Source organism: Rutidosis leptorrhynchoides, chromosome 1 (genome assembly GCF_046630445.1).
Source record: "Rutidosis leptorrhynchoides isolate AG116_Rl617_1_P2 chromosome 1, CSIRO_AGI_Rlap_v1, whole genome shotgun sequence".
Taxonomy (NCBI): Eukaryota; Viridiplantae; Streptophyta; class Magnoliopsida; order Asterales; family Asteraceae; genus Rutidosis; species Rutidosis leptorrhynchoides.
Window position 1 is genome coordinate 283,500,216 of NC_092333.1, and position 20,152 is coordinate 283,520,367.

The following is a 20,152-nucleotide window of genomic DNA, read 5'->3' on the forward strand; positions in this document are numbered from 1 at the left end:
AGTGAGTTATAGTCCCACTTTTAAAATCTAATATTTTTGGGATGAGAATACATGCAGGTTTTATAAATGATTTACAAAATAGACACAAGTACGTGAAACTACATTCTATGGTTGAATTATCGAAATCGAATATGCCCCTTTTTATTAAGTCTGGTAATCTAAGAATTAGGGAACAGACACCCTAATTGACGCGAATCCTAAAGATAGATCTATTGGGCGTAACAAACCCCATCCAAAGTACCGGATGCTTTAGTACTTCGAAATTTATATCATATCCGAAGGGTGTCCCGGAATGATGGGGATATTCTTATATATGCATCTTGTTATTGTCGGTTACCAGGTGTTCACCATATGAATGATTTTTATCTCTATGTATGGGATGTGTATTGAAATATGAAATCTTGTGGTCTATTGTTACGATTTGATATATATAGGTTAAACCTATAACTCACCAACATTTTTGTTGACGTTTAAAGCATGTTTATTCTCAGGTGAATATTAAGAGCTTCCGCTGTCGCATACTTAAATAAGGACAAGATTTGGAGTCCATGCTTGTATGATATTGTGTAAAAACTGCATTCAAGAAACTTATTTTGTTGTAACATATTTGTATTGTAAACCATTATGTAATGGTCGTGTGTAAACAGGATATTTTAGATTATCATTATTTGATAATCTACGTAAAGCTTTTTAAACCTTTATTGATGAAATAAAGGTTATGGTTTGTTTAAAAATGAATGCAGTCTTTGAAAAACGTCTCATATAGAGGTCAAAACCTCGCAACGAAATCAATTAATATGGAACGTTTTTAATCAATAAGAACGGGACATTTCAATAACCCTAGTGCAAGTCTAAGACATGAAGCACAACTCACTTAAGAGTTGTATGAAGTTTGATGAACCAAAGTTACATCAAAGTCTTAGATCTAACACATACATGAACTATAAACTTGAAAGTTAACTAACTAATCAAGATCATAAGTAGTAGAACATAGTTCTTAGTTTGATCTTGAAGATCCAAGACTCAAAAGTCTAGATCCAAAGTTATATTTAAAGAAAACTTGTTTGTGTGTTCTTGAACTTCCAAGGTTAACTTAATTTGTTCAAGAGATATGAGATCAAGACTAACTTGTAGTACTTGACCATATAAACTAACTACATGAAATTAAAGTGCATAAATTGAAGAAGTAAACTTAGATAAACAAGAAAAGGTTCATGGTTGTTCATACTTTAAAGATTCAAACCAAAGTTTGATCTTTAGAAAGTAAACTTTAAAGTTTACTTCATGAGCTTCAAGTATGGGTTTATCAACACATGAACATAAAGCTTTTAAAAAAAATAACAAATGTAGAACATAACTTGAAAGTATATGTTCTTGTTGTTCTTGCTTTAACAAGATAAAATGAAGAATCAAACTAACAAGTTTGATTCTTGAAAGCTAGTAAGTAAGTAACAATCAACAAAGTAACTACAAGTAAGTAAATAATAATCAAAGACAAGTAACATTAAACAAAAGAATGATGATGATGAGGGTTTAGTGCTATGGTTTTGCAAGAGAAAGAAGAGAAGAAAAGTCACAAGTTACTTACAATCTTTTAGAGAAAAAGAGAGAAAAGATAAGAGAAAAGTGAAGTAGCAAGTAAGTGTGTGTGAGTGAAATGAAGATACATGAGAATAAGTAGTAAAAAAAAAGATTTTGAACTCCCCATATGGCCATATGGCCGTTGGTTTTCATCAAGGGGAGGGGGGGAGAGTTGTTTAGTGGTCTCTTGCATGAAAAGTCTTACAAAGGTGGTTAATAGGTGGGGTTTCATGGGGATTACATGCAAACTAGATTCCAATTCTTAACTAACTAGTTCCTTTCACTAAATAATACTTACAAGTGAATGACATGGGCTAACTAAGTCCATTAATAATGTAGGGTGGGCTTATAAGCCCAAAGTCATAAGTCCATAACACTAACAAAGCCCAAGTTCACTTAATTAACAAATAAACCCAATTAAAGCCCAAGTAACTAACTAATCACCATAGTTACTTAAAATGATTAATAAAACTAATCATGAATTTAAATAATACTTGAAAATATTATTCGTGAAGTTTCGTGTGTCACAAAGACGTTTCGGGCACTTAAAGGTCAAGTTCGGGCAATCAAGGCAACATGTAAACGTAATAACATACATTCGTTTAATCACACGTATTAATAATAATAATTATTAATAAATAAATGTTGGAAATTCCAGGGTCGTTACATAAAACATGTGATGTCGACTATGACGTCACTTTTTATCGTGAATGCAACTTCTTTTGAAACCACATATAGTACTTAACCTTGTAATGATCCTATTGTTGATGATTCGTACATGATGGTTTTGTACGGGGCATCACATTCTATTAGGAACGAAGTGAAGTTGTTTCTATCATCTCTCGTCGCTTGTTTTTCTTCCCGCCGGTCTGATTTTTCCCTCCGGCTATTCATTTTGGGATCTTCGTAAATGAAGGTTCATGCGGTTTCTTTTGCATCGAGCCACACGTAGGCTTTGTTAAGGAGAGCTTCGTAGGTGGTTGGGAGATCGCGACTAAGGTGTTCGACGAGGGAGCGGACCCTAGATCCATACAAGAGTCTGAATATCCTCTGTGATTCTGGGAGGTCTGGGATCTGTTGAGTTTTGTTGGTATACTGACTGAGGAAGACACTTAACCCTTCATTGTATTTTTGATTAATACTGTGTGCTACCAAGTGGTTCTTTGGTGGCATTTTTGTTGGTTGAATTTTGACCTAAACTGTCGCTTCAGGTCATTGAAGCTAGAAATAGAGTCTCTGGGAAGTGAATCAAACCAGACTCTGGCATCTTACTTTAGCATATAAAAAAAGGAATGGCAAGCTACAGGTGTGTCCCACTTTGATATTCGGGTTTCTCTTTCAAATATGTTTAGGAAGTCATTTGGGTCATCCTTTCCTTTATAGTATCCCAAGTGGGCTGGTATTTTCATCATGTCCAGAAAAGGGCAATATTAGATTGAGGGGACGAAGGGAGTTTTTTATTCCTCAAGAAGTTATATGTGCCTGTTGTGTGGGGGACGTGGGGATTTATCCAGAAGCTATGTTGGACATACAGAATTACTCTTTAGCTTTAGTTGGGTGGGTATATCTATCCATCATGTGTTGAGTTCTGGGGGACGTTTCATGTCTGGTAAAGGTAGGGCTGGTTTTCGAAGGTGGAGGAATATTATGTAAAGCTATTATTGGTATTTTCCTATGAAGGATGGGTTTAGAGCCCCACATGGTGCTCCAGTAGGCCATGTATGTTGATTTGGTTATGTTGGTCCCTCCTAACTGCGTTCTGGGGTAGACACGTAACTATTTGGTACCAAATGTAGCGACAGAATTGCAATAGTTACTATATTATAAGTATACAATGGTGCAACGATACCTTCAAAGATAGCTCATGGTTATGGTGTGTTTGTAACTCTGATTTCTTGCGTTATTGTCAGGGTCAGCGAGCTGATTGGTTGAGTTCCTTGAGGAAGGTTACGATTGGGCGGAGCCACCATTTCTCTTTTTTCGTCATTCTCCTCACTTTCGTAATTCGATTTTGCCAAATTTGTAGGATCCATGTTGCTCGTAAATCCCTCATCACCGACCTGATGTGATCGTAGTTGTTTAGTATGAGCGTTTTGTCTATAAATGATGGTGTATCTGCCGAATTCAAACCGTAGTAGTTTGTGGAGATGAATGTGGTGGGGGTGAGTGGTGTTTGTGTGATAGTTCCCAACGTTGTGAATTCTAGTTGAGTTTGATCTAAGGTGGGGTTCTCCCTAGGTGGGGTGAACCCAGGTGGTGCGTGACTAGAATCAACTGTCGTATCGGCTTAGCATTTTTTCAAGCAAAATATGTATTTGTGTTTGTCCCATGGTTGGCGCCAATTGTTTTTACACTTTCTGGCATGTTCTATCGATGCGATAGGATAGGATATGATAATTCTAGTCACAGTGATATAATAATGGTGAATATAAAAGGTTTATTCTCTTCGTTGATGATTCCTCGAAGGTAGTAATCTATGAATTACTTTACGCCACCAAGAGAATATTAAGCATGTGTGTGTTTTTCGAATTGAATTAAATGTATGTTGAGAACATGTCCATGGCAATGTTTGTGCCCTTCTATTTGTAGGTGTTGAGTCCCCAAAGTAATTAAGGATTTAATTATGACAAAACAGAAATTTATGTACACTAAAATGTGATGTGCAGCCAGCATATGTTTAGTTATGTACAGACAGCAAATATTGTTGTGTCAAGTGTTTAGTATGCTGCCTAGTCTACCAGCACAAGGTAGACAGTATTCTTCATTTAGCACAAGATGAGTGCCCAGCAAATCATGAAGATCAAGTGACTAAGCATAGAAGAACCAGCATTGCTGGTAAGCAGCATACTACACAAGACAGCAAGCATAGTGGTTTCCTGAGTGGTCTACATCAATTGTACTATTCAATAGAAGTCAAAGACAAAGTTGAACAGAAAAGGACACGCGTCGACGGCTGACAAGTGACCTTACAAGACCACGTGGGAATGCAGAAGTTTAGCGCATCTGCAGACATGTGTAATTCTTTGTCAACCCCTAGGAAACACAACATTCTATTTGTTTAATCAAATAGTGGTGCCAAACCGAATTGGAGTGTTCCTGCAAATAGCTACCAAAGTGGAAAGAAGAGAGCACGCTCTCTGATGCAATTTTCCCCACAAGTACAGACATTCTATGTACCAATATAATAGGATGACTACAAATAGAAGTATTCACTATTGTAATATTTAGTGGTGTGGGTTTTATTTATTAAGAGTCCAAAATCTGTAATAGCTTAGAACATCCTCGTAGCTATAACTTAGGTATAATCTGTATCAACCAACTATCATTCCGCCAAGGATAGTTGTAATTCTTTGTGATTAATATCAATAAAGAATAACCGTTGAAAATTTACCTTTGACTCTTACTTAAATTACTTGCTTGAATACCAATTTTCTTTAACTGTTAACATAAACTAAACGAATTGTATTCACCCCCTCTACAATACTCCTGTTGTTAATCAAGGGACCAAGAGTAAGAGCAAAACACTATCTTTTGAGGCATTTTTTGATTCCCAATGCATCATGGAAAGAATCTTTGACTTTCCCATTTTGAAGGCCCGCAAAGGAAAGCAACATGGTCCCTTTCCTTAGTTAGATGTGGTGGCAGCCGAGCTAGGAATAGTCCCCTAGCCGTGACTTTTACTTGACCGAGGTTGAAGGGCACTGAGTTTGATACCACCACTCTGTTGGCAAGTGTTGATATCTTAGTGCACCCTTTATTGCTTCGCTAACGTTTGACCAACAAAGCTATTAGTATCGTACCGAATTAGGGGTACAGTATCAAGGCCCTTAGCGTTTGATTGAAAAAAGTTATGGAAAGTAGAAAATATGTAGAGGAATAAAGAAGATACTTAAAAAGTTATTTGGAAGGGAAATAAGGAGTATTTGTAAAGTCAGTTAATAAGCAAGGGATATATTAGATAACAAAACGTGTTTGGTTGAGATTTAAAGAAGTATCCTGAAAAAAATTTTAAAATTAAAAAAGATAAAAAGAAAAAAAGGTATGTTGCAATATGTCAAATCAGATATCAGAAACAATTAATGCACGTCCCCTCACCTCTTTAAAAAGACAACGAAAAAAGCATCACATTTTGAAGAATGACAATGTCATTATGTTTTTAGAGTTTGATAATCACATTTTTTCCCCCCAAAATTCAATCATTAAACTCGGAACTTAACGGTGCGCTCTATGGTTTGCACGCATAAGGAAAGAAGAAATAATCCTCAGAGAACATAAGACATGCTCAAAATCTACAGGAACTGGGTGAAAGGCATTTTTAGCAATAAAACCTTCAACGTCTTCCAACAAGAAAATATCAATTAAATACATAATAGGAAGCCCATCGTTTAACGTAAGCCATGTCATGCCTCTTTTACTACATAAGCCCTAAATATTAAAGTAAAGCACGTGAGCGGCATACATGTCACGCCAGCGTAAAGTAGAAAGTCGGGTACACACTTTTCAGATAATTCAATTAATGATAACGGACACGTGTCTCCGAACAATCCGGAGACCCTAGACACTTATAAATGTGGGGCACCTGGCCATCACTTTTTAGAACACTTGAATTTGTGTCAGAGAATACACCTTCTTTCTCACAGAGTACTATCTCTCTCTACGCCTCAAGAGCATACTCACAGTTTGACTCTGGAAGAATGACCTAAGCCACCCCATGATTTCTATATCGTTAGAGAGTACTTTCTTCATGGACGCTGTCCGGAGAAAAACAATCAATCAGTAATTCATTCCACTAAGCGTTTAAACTCTGTACTTGTACTTGTATCCGTTAGTTGAAAATAAGTAAAAATAACATGAATGAAATTGGATGTGTTTATGATGACAATCAAGTTGGCTCATATCACGTTTAACAAGATTTCTTTGGCGAAATTCAGGCATAATCTTGTGACTCTCAATCTTATAATGGCCAATATAAGAATGTAAAAAGAACTTGAAGTTTATTCAATTGGAGCAAGCTAATTTATACAGGAGGGAATAACATGTAAACTAGGTAAAATAAAGGGGAGTAAATTTAAGACTAAATTTTATAATTATAATAATAATAAAAAAAAGAGCAGAAATTTGTCAAACAAAAAGAACCCAACTAAATAAATCAGGTATTTGTGCTCTATTGTTTTAATTTCGATGTCAAGCACACATGTTTTGACTTGCACTTTCCAACTAACATCTTCATCCCCCTAAACATTCCATCGTTTATAAAACATGTCTAATTAACAAGGACAAAAATTTGACAGTTTTAAGTAATGACAAAATTTATTCATTATTAATATAAAATATAAAAGTATACTTTTTTATTTTTTATTTTAAGTAAAAAGTATAAATATATTGTAAATTGTATAATATAGTACGTACCACTAATACTATCTCCCTCTTTCATAACACATAGTGAATACGTCTCTAGAATTTAAAAATTCTGATAATTTTTTTTTTTTTTTTTTTTTTTTTTTTTTTTGCGAAAAAAGTCTACCGTATAACAAGTTATTCTCCCGAAAAAAGAATTAAAAGAAGATACAAGTAAACAACAGAAAGGCTCAGGACTACAAACTAACCTAAACAAATCACAAGAAAACATAACAAAACAACTACCCAAGAGCCGAACCGAAAACTACCACAAAAACCAATAACAAACATGAAAAATACACTAAGGAAACACCTAACTTGCGGACCCCCAAAAGCTAAACAAACCGATCAACAACCGGCCTACTCAACTGCCGACTTACCCTTAGAAGATTTGAAACCCGACATGGAACCCGACCTATCATCCTTATTGGACTTGACCGTATTGAAGGAATATGTCAACACATTCCCCGAAACGTCGATGACGAGAGTTCCCGAAGAGGGAAGGATCAATCCTTGCCTCGCTAACTCCTCGAAAAACCCTAACTTACCTCTACCTCCTAACCGATTAGTATTTGATTCCGCATCAAACACACCTTGAACCGTCGCGTCATAATCTAAATCATCAGCGTTGTCCCGTAATCGAAGTAAGGCACCCTTACCCTTGCTACCCCTTTTTATACTGTCTTTCTTTGCACCTCCTTTAAGGAATAAAAGTTTCTTCATAGAATCTCGAGACTTCTTATTAAGATTGAACCGAACCCTACACGAACCATCACAAGTAGCAATTGAACAAACACATAACCCACAATCCGCATTCTTACCAACAACAAAAGTAACCGATTGACCCCTTTCACCAACAAAAGCAAATTTTTCACCACAAAAACTGATCTATAGCATGACCCTTGACCGCAACCCCGATCTCGTTTAACTTCCTCTTTTTGGTGCCAAACCGTTGACCCACAAGAGCTACACTTGTTTCCGAAAATTGTACTTGACAAGGATGATGCTCAACAACAACAAAACTTCCGCTAACCTGAAAGTTCCTCACTTTTTCTGGATCAGAACGCAACCCAATGTGATTAAGACGGTCTTGAAACTCAACTATGGCTGGGACACGAACTGCAACATTTTAAATCACCATTTCATCAGCAGCAACCACAATAGCCATGTCAATGATTGCATCAACAACAACCACAGTCGGCACCCTAACAATACTTTGCTCCGTAAGTGATAACAGACCCTAATTCAGAGAGGCAATCCACTTCGAAGAAAGCCATCATTAAGCAAATTATTTAACTACACGGGGTGATTAAACTCATTAACCCAAACTTTAGTTTTAAGAGACACATTTGACTCCACCAAGCAACCTCGATTAACTCATGTATATGTTTTACCGAGTGTGATTCAATAAACATGAACAAAAATCCTACGTTCCCCATCAAAGTAAAAACATCGGCAACAAACAACACCTCTCCAAATTGATTTACAAAAGTTTATGCACTTTTTTCTGACATAAAAGTGATCGGAACACCCCGAATTTCAAGCCACACGAAGCTAAAAAAAACTCTTAGCTTTCTCTGCTGAAGAACATATCAAAATGAAGTCCAACTCACCCGACGTACCTAGCAATCTATTCACACACACATCGTCTTGACATTGAACAATGCACCCAAACAAACCCACTTACATAATTACATAGCGAAGAAACCAAGATCTTATGTTTTAATAGAAAGCTCCTAAGCTTCGAATCCACTAGCGACAATTTATCAACCTTTAGGCCACGTCTTATCTACATATAAGAATATTCATTCATATTAAAAACATCTAAAAATAACAAATAACACAAAGTCTTAGGGTTTAATTTAAGTCTTAGGGTTTAATTTATATAAAGTCCAAACTCTCGGACTTATGATGCACTTTTTTGTTATTGATTTTAAAACCTTTATGGAACGCACATTATTCTTTGGGAGTGGGAGTATATATACAGATGCGTGGTTGTGTATAAAATAGGCGCATGTGAGAGTGTGTTGTTAAGCTGCAAGTGTTAAACACTGATTGATTCAGCTTTCACTCACTGATTCAGATTTGACTGCTAGGTTTGCTCTTTCTCTCGCTCGCTATTTATTTCATTTAATTCCAATTTAATTATTAATGGTTCCGTGTTCTTATCCTAATGAATCGTAAGATATAATTGAGTTTTTACTCTTTCGTTTTTGTTTCAATCTATTCTGTTTTATGTTTTATTGGTTGTATTGTAAGCACTACTTAATGAATTTAGCTTTTGAATTTTGATATAGGAGCAAAATAATGACAAGTGGTAGTTATTATTGTTATTAGTTTGAAGAAGAAGCTCAATTTGAAGTTTGAACAACGCTTAGGGTTAGTTTGACATTTAATTTTTTATCTGTGATCTAAGTAAAGGCTTATGGTATCTGCTTTGTATGTAGGGGTCAACTGTTAAGTGGTAATGCATATGTGACAAACAATATATGTTTTTATAGTTTGAAATAATGCTTAGTACGTTTCTTTAAGTCTTGGTGAAGACAACAAGTGGAAAGTAATAGAGGGATGTGGTTCTTTTGTGAATCGGTGACACTTAATTTGGTTGTTATTGTGTATTTCATTTCGGTTTTGAAAGATGCTCGCATGATTAACATATGTGACAAACGATATATATATATTTCTTTAAGGTTGTTTTCTAACTACTTTGTTCTCTTTGCAAGGTTTCGTTTTGTTATGGTGTACTTTTTTGTATTTTTATTTGTCAAGATAACTATTTGACTTCAGTCTATCTTAACCACAAAACCATTGAATACGTGTTGATTAATGCCACCAAAGGATTTTAAGAGGTTATCAAATCGACATATACTCTGTTGTGTTAGTATTATTACTGCTTGTTTACTATTTAGTATATAAGCTTGTTTTCATTCATTCTTACTTTTTTTTTTTATTGTTTGACAAATACTCTGTTGTGTTAGTATCTGCATCGAGTCTCATAATTTTGTCACTTACTCATGCAAGTATATAACTGATAGTTTACTATTTTGGCATAACATATATTTAAGTTATGCTTATACTTTTGTAGCAAGAATTATTTGTGATCAACATATTATGGTGATCATTCACGTGTCGGAATGTATATTTATCTCAAGTGATTGTTGTTTTATTATCCAGGCTTGTTGTGGATACGAACACATCATAAAAGTGGACCATGATAAAGGAAAATGGTAGTAATGTCCAAGTTACACATGCCGGACGTATTCGACGCCGTAAAGGTTCAAATGAGGTATGCATGTGGATATAGTTGACTCATGATTTACAAGTTTTATGTTGAAATGTTTTGGGCGAATAAGAATTCTTGGTTCGTTGAGCCTCTTTTTTTTTTTTTTTTTTTTTTTTTTTTTTAATATCAGGTTCCGGCAGATTCAGGGCAAGCAAATGGAAAACAGTTGCTTGTAAATGATCAAAATAAGTATAAGTCAATGATGATTCGTGCTTATTCAAGTATTTGGATGATTGGCGGATTTATATTTGTTGTGTACATGGGTCATCTATATATATGGGCCATGGTTGTCATTATACAAATTTTCATGGCAAAAGAACTATTTGGTTTACTAAGGAAAGCAAACGAAGACAAACAACTTCCAGGTTTCAGGCATCTAAATTGGTAAGCATAATGACTTAAACCAATGTTTTCATTTTGGAAATTTATGTGATTAATAGTTTTGCTTGTTCATTGCAGGCATTTCTTCTTTACAGCAATGCTATTTGTATATGGTCGTATTCTTAGTCAGCGGCTTGTTAATACGGTCACAACAGACAAGTTTTTGTATAAAATTGTTGGCAACCTTATCAAATATCATATGGTTACCTGTTATTTCTTATATATAGCAGGTTGGTGAATATAGATAATTATTAGTAAACACAAGTTTATGTTTTTTGCAACTAGTGTATATTGAACACTTTTGCTTTTGTATTGTGTCCTTCAGGTTTTGTATGGTTCATTCTCTCATTAAAGAAGAAGATGTACAAGTATCAGTTTGGCCAATACGCATGGACACATATGATTCTTATTGTGGTCTTCACGCAATCTTCTTTCACAGTAGCCAATATTTTCGAAGGGATTTTTTGGTAATGTAACTTTTATATTGCCTGACATTGACATTAGGTCTATGCTTTATGGTGTCATTATAATTAAACTGTTCCTGGTTCACATTAGGTTTGCCAGATATGCTGTAGTTATTTTCTCCTTTTAACACTGTTGTAAAAAACCCCAATTAATCCTCTTCTTTTTAAGAACAGAACGATCTGATTTTCCAAAATTTGTCTAATTAATTGGTCAACATTGGTTAATGGGTCAAAATCTGCTTTGTTGGCCAAAGTCGGTCAAAATCAAATTTGGTCAATTATTCAATATGAATTTGAACTATTCTTAGAGTTTCCAATTACTTTCTGTCCCGACTGAGTAGTCCCCGAGTAGCAAGTTTTGCAACCTTGCCTTTTAAACAATAGGAAGTTGCTTCAATTTCCTGATCGAAAAGAGACATGGTGATATAGTCATTTTATTAGGCATTGTATGTATTATATTTTGGATTTTGGCAATCATTTTTATCTATCTAAAAGCTCGTTGCAATATTAGCCTTCTTCTTCTTCATATAGTTATTTCTGGAACATACGTTCCAAAGAAAATCTCTAGTTCATGGGATCGTTTTACACAAGTTTGTTAAGATGAAAAAGTTTCATCATGCACAAGTTTAATTGCAAATCCAATTGTAACACAGGTTCCTTCTTCCTGCATCGTTGATTGTCATAAATGATATTGCTGCCTACTTCTTTGGCTTCTTTTTTGGGAAAACTCCATTGATCAAGTTATCCCCAAAGAAGACTTGGGAAGGATTCATTGGAGCATCAGTTACCACAATTATATCTGCCTTTGTGGTGAGCATACTCTCCTTTGAATTTGCGCCGTCTACATTTCTGTTTCTTTAAGTAATCGACGGCTGAATAGTTTTGGAATCTTGTTTATGAAAACAAATAATTGATTACATTTAAGATGTCGGTGAAGGTCTTGACTGTTACTGTCACTGTTGTAAAAGTCGGACGAGTCGGCCAATGTGTCAGTTTGGGGACTGGTCCGTTCCGACTCGCCTAAAATCGTCTTGAAAGTCGGTCAACGCTAAAAAATCTGGTCAAAATCGGGCCCAGTCGGGTTTGAGTCGGTCAAAGTTCAAAGTTAGGTGCCAATATAGCAATAGTTTATTGGTATCTGGTACTTTAGAAGATGGGACCCGCCATGTGGAAGCTTGATCCTGAAAATGGCGCAAGTTCGATCCCCACTCGCGACAAGCATTTACAACTCTTGTGGCAGTGGGATGATGGTTGGTCCTGTCACATGTGTGGCTCCCGGTAGAGGTAATTTTCCGGTATCTGACTCTTTTGGGGTGGGTCTAGTGGGTTTCCAAAAGAAACACAAGGTTGGGGTCTCCCTGCCATTCTGCCAAATATGCATTTTTCAATCCTAAAGCCAAAGTTAGGTAAAAAAAACTATATTTTGTAAAATTAGATTTTGTGTCTTGGAAATATTTATGTTTGATATATTTATGTGTAATATGTGTATGTTTAATTTATGTATTTCTAAAAGTCAACGTTGGTCAACGTTGGTCAATGCCTGGCTCGTCCCCGACTTGACCGACTCGTCCCTTCAAGGTCTGGACTGACTCGTCCCTGACTGGCGAATTTTACAACCTTGGTTATCGACTTATCTGATGTGTCTATTGTAATCTTAATGTTTGATTTTTGACTAGTGCTTATTAATCGATTTGTTTTTTAAAATTTTACTTTAAAATTAAAATGTTCTAATATGACATCTTAGTAACATGTTCTATGCTTTGGTCATCTTCAGCTTGCTAATTTTATGGGTCGCTTCCATTGGTTGACATGCCCCAGAAAGGTTTACCTATTTAGCTAAGAAATTATTGTTGTATTAAGAAGTATAATTTCTGTTCGTTGAGACACTTAGTTTGTGAAATGTGGTGCAGGATCTGTCAACAGGCTGGCTTCAATGCGACCCTGGCCCGCTGTTTACGCCAGAGAACTTTACACTACCGGGATGGCTTCCTGAATGGGTAACTTTTGAATAGAAAGTAGTGTGTCAGCTAGCTTCTTAGATCTCTACGCCTCGCTTAAGTTAAAAGCTAAATCCTTAAAACTCATACTAACCACCATCTCGCAATTGGATTTGTTTCAGTTTTGATTATAGCAGTTACCATTCTTAAATACAACAACAACAACAAAATAAGTGGTGTATAGGGGAGGTGAGATGTAGACAATCCTTCTCCTATCCGAGAATAAAGACAAGTCATTTCTCCATCCATAGTGAAAACACTCTCAAAAGTAGAGAAAGTCATCCCTCTCTCTATTCGACGGATAGAGAGATTGCTTCCGAGTGGACCTCCGGCCAATAAGTAGGAAATTTTTTTAAAAAAAATAAAATAAAATTAAAAATAAAATTGAGACGCCATTAAAATGGTAAAATCAAATTTCCATGGGTTTTAAATTCTGCCTGAAATTTAATTTAGGCTCTAAGAGTCGGTTACCATTCTTAAATACCTGTTTAAGTAATCAGTTACATTGTGTTCATCTGAAAAGTAGAATTTATTATGTGGTAGATCCATATATCAATAATGTTTTTAAAGACCCTTCCTTTGTAATAGGAATGTGGTAAATCCAAGGTTGAAAAAGACGCGAGACGGTCGGGACCTTGGAGTGTCGCAATGTTCAAGACGAGGTCGATATGGATGTTGACCAACGTTGACTTTTTATATATAATTCAAATATAAACAAAAAACACAAATATTTTAAATTGAACATATATAAAAAGTCAACGTTGGTCTACATTCGTCTCGACCCCGTGTCGACTGTTTTATTAGCTTTTTTACCGTTTTTGACCCTTTTTTTTACCCGTTTTTAGATCCGTTGCGACGGTACACTAGTTAAATCCGTTGTGATGGCCGTCTCGGCCGTTTTTTTTTTTTTTTTTACATTGCGTAGATCCATATAGATGTGCTTGGTGTTGCATAACTCGGAATTCTTCGGCGAGTACTCGGTTTTTGTAAACGGCGAGTCCTTGGTCAAATTGGCTAAACTCGGCCAAAAAATCAAATCAAGATTACTCGGAAAACCGGTCAAAACTTGGGAATACTTGGAAAATTGGTCAAAATCAGTCAAAGTCAAACTTCGCTAACATCCGAGTACTCCCTAAAAAGTCCCAACCGAGTACTATCCGAGTAGCGATATCTGAAACCTTGGATGTGCTAGATCCATCTGAAAAGGGTTGTTGAAAATACATCGTCTGACTATAGCTAATCCCTTAAAAGTCCTGCTTTGTATTACGAATATGGCAGATCTGTATATCAATAATTGAATTTGTGTCGTCCTTTTACAGTTTCCATGGACAGAGATGCAAATTATGCCTGTGCAATGGCATGCGTTGGGTCTTGGACTTTTTGCTTCAATAATTGCACCCTTCGGAGGCTTCTTTGCTAGCGGTTTCAAAAGAGCTTTCAAAATTAAGGTGAACCATATTTGCAGTTTCCTATCTTTTGTATTCAGCCACATTTTGCACATGTCTTTATTTATTTATTTATTTTTTTCATTTTCTGCAGGACTTTGGAGATAGTATTCCTGGACATGGTGGAATGACAGACCGAATGGATTGTCAGGTAAATTAGGATTTTCTTTTCGATTGTTGGACAAACACTTGTAGATTACTGTATTTCTCATAGTGTATCCTCTTATGTGTCTTATCTTTCCATTCAAATGCAGATGGTGATGGCCGTCTTCGCATACATCTACCATCAGTCATTTATAGTGGCTCAAAGTGTATCAGTTGGGATGATTTTTGACCAGGTATGATATATCCATCGTTTGCTCAGATATTTTAACTTTCTATATGAAATCTAGAATTCTGGTTACCTTTCAATTACAGATTGTAATGAATCTCTCGTACGAGGAACAACGAGCATTGTACACAAACCTTGGACAAATCATCCAGGATAGGCAGTTTGGTGAATCTTAAAGATCACAACGCCCAAGTCATTTGTATCATGTTGGATGATTATTATTATTTTTTCTAGTTATGGTTTGCTTCTTTGTAATGCATACATATGCATGCGTGTACAGTAGCTCCAGTTAGATACAAGTAAAATATGTGTCGCCCTCGACACATATTTCTTTAAGATATAGATGGCATGAAACACGGATGTAGCGATTGTTTGTATCATTTTGAGTTTGTATCCTAATTATTCGGAATATAGCTGAATATATTCTACTTGACATCTTTGTTTTGACTGATATTAATATCATAGTGTTTTAATTCGAGTTGAACAACTTGCATATCTTGTATTTCATGTATTTTTAGCTGATCAGATATAAGTTCATTTTAGTTTCCAGGTTTAAGAAAAAGGGTAAAACCGATCTCTGTAGGCCCCACACCGACCGGTTCCATGGTCAGGAAAATCGAATAACTCATGCTTAAGATACATTGGCTGGGATTGAACACATGACCTCCACTTTATGATGCATGTCTCCGAACTGGTAGGCTACCATTGTTTGTTGGGACAGTTTCTAGGTTTAATATCCAATTGTACCCTTTGTTTCTTGTATAGCTACACTAAATCGTTTTCATCATGCATTATGAAAATAGATTTAAAATTCTAATATTCAATTTCACTCGCAATATGTTGGAAATTTACAAGTGGTGTAAGTTTCCAGGATGTTGTATTTGACCACTAAAAGTCAAAGTCGTGAGTACTTTAATGACCCAAATAAATGTGTTAAATGTGGTCATGTTTTGTAATCCTATCCAACAGCTTGATTTCTCTTTAAGATAATGTTTATGTTTATACAATTTAATTTGGAGTAGTAATTACGGTTTATTTAAGAGAAATACATACACCCTTTTATCTAAATTTAAAACATCGGATAACATGATTAATAAATCACGGGGAGGGATGTATGTATACCTATACGTACGTGTATATACAAAAACCCGTCTACATTCATCATCCTTTAGCTATTGTTTCTAACTGTCGATATGATGTCAACATTTTCACAACATCTTATTTTCATATTCATATATATACAAAATCATGCTTCAGCAGAAAATTAAAGGTTACCCAGATTATTACGAACATACCATCAAATCAATATCAGTTAGCAATTTGAATTAAAAGATGGATTTATTTGATTTAGTTAATTCCTTCATTGATAAAGGCTATGGAGCTGTCCATGAAAAAGAAGAAATTGGACGAATCGATGATGAAGATGAAGATTATGATAAAGAGGTGATGATGAAGGACTCCTTGAAGAGATTATTATTAGGATTTACCGAAAATAATGATAATGATGATGTTAAAGCAACAACTTGGAGAAAGAATGTTCTACTGCAAGTAGAAAAAGCATGTCATTGCATCCCTAAAGATACTAATTCATCCTCGGCTTATAAATCGCAGCTCGTGGCCCACCTACGTCACCAGGGCATCGATGCCGGTAAATAATCGATATAGACATATATTGTTATATTTTTAATTATTACATATATGGCTATGGAAATTCAGGCTGATGTAGAGGAACTAGTCTCTTTAGCTTCTAACTTTATAAAAGTTAATACCTCTTTTGTTCCTGACTATAATAACTTAGCTTGATTATTATATCTAATACAGGACTTTGCAAATCAAAATGGGAAAAGAATGGCAGGGTTCCATCAGGGTACTACGAATACATAGACGCTAACATCAAAGGGACCCGTTACATAATTGAGATATCTCTACCACAAGAGTTTGAAATAGCTAGACCAAGTGACTTTTACACGTTATTGCTTAACGTTTTCCCACAAATCGTGGTTTGTAAAGTTGAGGAACTGAAGAAGATTGTGGGGATAATGTGCGATGCTATTAAAAAGTCCATGAAACAACAACAGATGCATGTGCCACCATGGAGAAGACATGAGTATGTTAGCGCTAAATGGTTTGGTCCATACAAACGATTCGGTAGTGATCAGTTTCAAACTAAAAATGTCGTAGCAGACTCGAATTCGAATAAGGGTGGCAAGGGAAATGGGGTAGTTGGATTATTGTCATTTCCAAACCGGAATTGCTACCGGAGCGGGAGAAAAGAGAGGGAATTTGGTTTTGAAATTGGTAACTTAGCCATGGCTTTTAAAGGAGGGAACTAACACATGTTATAGTTAAACAATAGGACGTTTTTCTTGGTAGTAAACAAGTTTTTGTCTTTAGAGGTATTTGGATGAAAGTCTAGGTGATCAAATTTTGTTCATGAATTATTATTTAGTATTGTTTGGTATTTGTGAACGATAACACATTCTTTGTAAGATAGATTACCGGGAAATTATTTGAGTTCTTTGAATGTATTTTGTTTCCTGTGTCCATATTATCAATATAATAGAGTCTATACTACTAAAGTACTAATTAACTGTAATATAACAGCATTCTATAGCCAATAATTGGGTAGAACCCATGGATTCACAGAGCCAGAATGCGCAAGACAACGTCTTCAAACCGTTGAGAAGGTAATACAAATATGTCATATATCAGTTATCAACTAGTAAGAGGTCCAACCGCTATTTGCTGCTGCATTTTTAGTAAAAGTGGGAGTGATGTGGAAATGGTTGTGGTCAATATGTTTATAATTACAATTCGCATATCGACGATTGATACAAACCATTTAATTAATGAATATATTCCGCTAAAGGTTATACAAATAAATTTGAAGCAAATTGTACAAAAACATTTTTAAAAAGTTTAAAAAATGAGTGAGCATTTTTAAGAGGCTACGATAAATGATTTTGCTATATATCACGTCGACGATAGGTATGAATAAAAATAATTATAACTTTTATATTTATAATATAATAATAATAATAAATATAAATATATTAATTAATAACAATAACAATAATAGTTATAACAATATACTAATAACAATAATTATTATTATCATATTAGTTGACTAAGTAATGCAAAACCACTCAAAGTTGATTATGTAATTGTCGTTTGGTAGTAGCTTTAACTAAAACAATTCATGATGTATTTGTAACACAAACACATAATGAGGGAGAGAGAAAGCTATAGTTGCTACTCACAATTTGAGAAGTTATTTCATGATATGACAATATTTGCTTCATCAACTCTAGATCAACATCAAATCAAAGTCTTCAATACTTCAACTTCAATAAATCAAGCGTACCAAATAATAAAAACTTACGCAACAATACTCGGAAGTCCAAAGAAAACCCAAGCCCACTACATAAGCTTCTGCAACACATCTCAAAGCTCATGCACCAAGATTGTTAACCACATGAATATAACACGTATCCAATTGAAGAAGAGCAAAAGTCCATAAACGATATAATTTAGGGTGTGTTTTAGTATGTAAGATAAATATCAATGCTAGAGCTGATAATAAATTTTTTGGTCAAATAGTATTAAAATTCATTAACTTTGTAGTACCATTACGTTAAAAAATAATAATAATTGCAAAACTAATATAACCAATATTCGTAAGGCCAGTTTGTCCAGATGTCACATTAAGCCAATGTTAGGAACGTGTAAAACCCCGTTTTTCAGATACATGTTATTTTGGACGACGTTCGAGTTACAAGGTATGTAATCGACCTTTAGAATGTAAAAATTGACTATGTATAACCTAAAAGTGATCAAAATGCGAAAGTTGCTGAAACCACTGTGCATCGCGGTCGCGGCCACTCTTCTCGCGGTCACGAGATGTCGTCAGGTGACCAACATGTTTTTATTTTGAAGGCTCGCGGTCGCAACCACACACCTCGCGGTCGCGACGCGTGTCTGTCAGCAGCATTTTTTTGAATGTGTTTTTGAGTTTTAAAGAGGGGTAAAATGGTCTTTTTACTTGTGAACGTGTATATGGCTTGAGATCTAATATAGATCTCATCATATCCTCATTTTTCACTAACCAAACTCTAGAGAGAGAGAGAGAGAGAGAGAAAGAGGAGAGTTCTAGAGAGAGGAAGCTTCAAATGGTGAAGAAGATGATAATTCTTGCCCAAATTGGAGTGGATCTTAGTGCATCTTAATGATTCTAGCTACTAAGACTTGTTTTGATGCTAAGTTAAACCCTATATCCGAATTTTAGTGTTTGATTCTTGATATGAGTTAGGGTTTGAGTTAGTGTTGAGTTATAAACCCCATTTCTTATGAAATTGAGGGTTTTGTTGTAAGTATTGTGTAAGTAAACCCGATTATTGTGGTGTTAGGGTTTGATGATGAATTTGGTTATATTTGTCCTGGATTTGGGTATTAATCACTATTTTCTAAGTGTATCAGTGATTTTGATGTTCATAAGAACATGTTGTGAGTCAAAATTGGGTGTTGACTTTGATTTAATGTCAAACTAAGATTTGAGTCAAGTTTTGGTGAATCAAGTATGTAAATACTTGATTTATATGTTAATTGGTGTTTTTGAGACATAATCACTAGCCGTTAGTGAATTTGGGTTGAATTTGACATAAGTCAAAGGAGGTCAAGTGTGATACGGGTCAATATTGCACGTGTTGTAGTTTTGGTGTAAGTGACGTTTGACATGATTTACTACCTAAGTAGTAATCTAGTGTCGGGACCTAGGTTGTCAATTTGGTGTCAAGTATAATTTGGGTTAAATTGTACTTTGTAGTGTGGGTTTGAATTACCACCTGAAGTGGTAATTGGATTGTGTCCATTAGGTGTTAAATGGGAGAGTTTTGGCGAGCAATGTGTGATCCCTCGGCTAAGGGATGATTGTGTCAGATTCTCTCTTGGAGAATGTGTATTTATGTGAATATTGTGCCTATGTGTGATATAGGTAACTACTTGCTCGGATGTGTGGACGGAAATCGTATTACATGACTTGTGCGAGCATTCTAAGGTGAGTGGAATAATTATATGTGTATGGTATAAACCAAGTGTCGATAGTACCATAGCATGTGTGTAACCCGGTGCTATGATGTGAACCAAAGAGCCGGTAGCATCATGGCATTTATGTTGTGGTGTGAACCAAAGAGCCTGTAGCACCTTAGCGTGAGTATGACTCATGTGTTATGATGTGAACCAAAGAGCCGGTAGCATCATGAAAATTGAGTAATGGC

General features: G+C 35.3%; 2 protein-coding genes across 4 annotated transcripts; both read left to right on the forward strand.

The window, feature by feature from the left end:
* Positions 1-8,977: 8,977 nt before the first annotated feature.
* On the forward strand, positions 8,978-15,357 carry LOC139869732 (phosphatidate cytidylyltransferase 1-like). 3 transcript variants are annotated; one of them, XM_071857785.1, is made up of 13 exons: positions 9,013-9,074; positions 9,276-9,357; positions 10,153-10,264; positions 10,392-10,645; positions 10,721-10,872; positions 10,968-11,109; positions 11,760-11,916; positions 12,881-12,928; positions 13,017-13,103; positions 14,423-14,551; positions 14,643-14,699; positions 14,803-14,886; positions 14,966-15,357. In XM_071857785.1, exons 3-13 carry the CDS (start codon positions 10,190-10,192, stop codon positions 15,053-15,055), a joined length of 1,275 nt encoding a protein of 424 aa, XP_071713886.1. In that variant the 5' UTR covers positions 9,013-9,074; positions 9,276-9,357; positions 10,153-10,189; the 3' UTR covers positions 15,056-15,357. The 3 variants fall into 3 exon arrangements, with proteins under 3 accessions (XP_071713885.1, XP_071713886.1, XP_071713887.1); XM_071857784.1 differs by lacking the exon at positions 9,276-9,357 and having other exon boundaries at positions 8,978-9,074; XM_071857786.1 differs by lacking the exons at positions 9,013-9,074; positions 9,276-9,357 and adding an exon at positions 9,137-9,158.
* Positions 15,358-16,211: 854 nt separating this feature from the next.
* LOC139898165 (uncharacterized) lies at positions 16,212-17,212 on the forward strand. The gene is made up of 2 exons (XM_071880885.1): positions 16,212-16,527; positions 16,701-17,212. The coding sequence occupies exons 1-2, from the start codon at positions 16,212-16,214 to the stop codon at positions 17,210-17,212; spliced, it is 828 nt and encodes a 275-aa protein (XP_071736986.1).
* Positions 17,213-20,152: the final 2,940 nt, after the last annotated feature.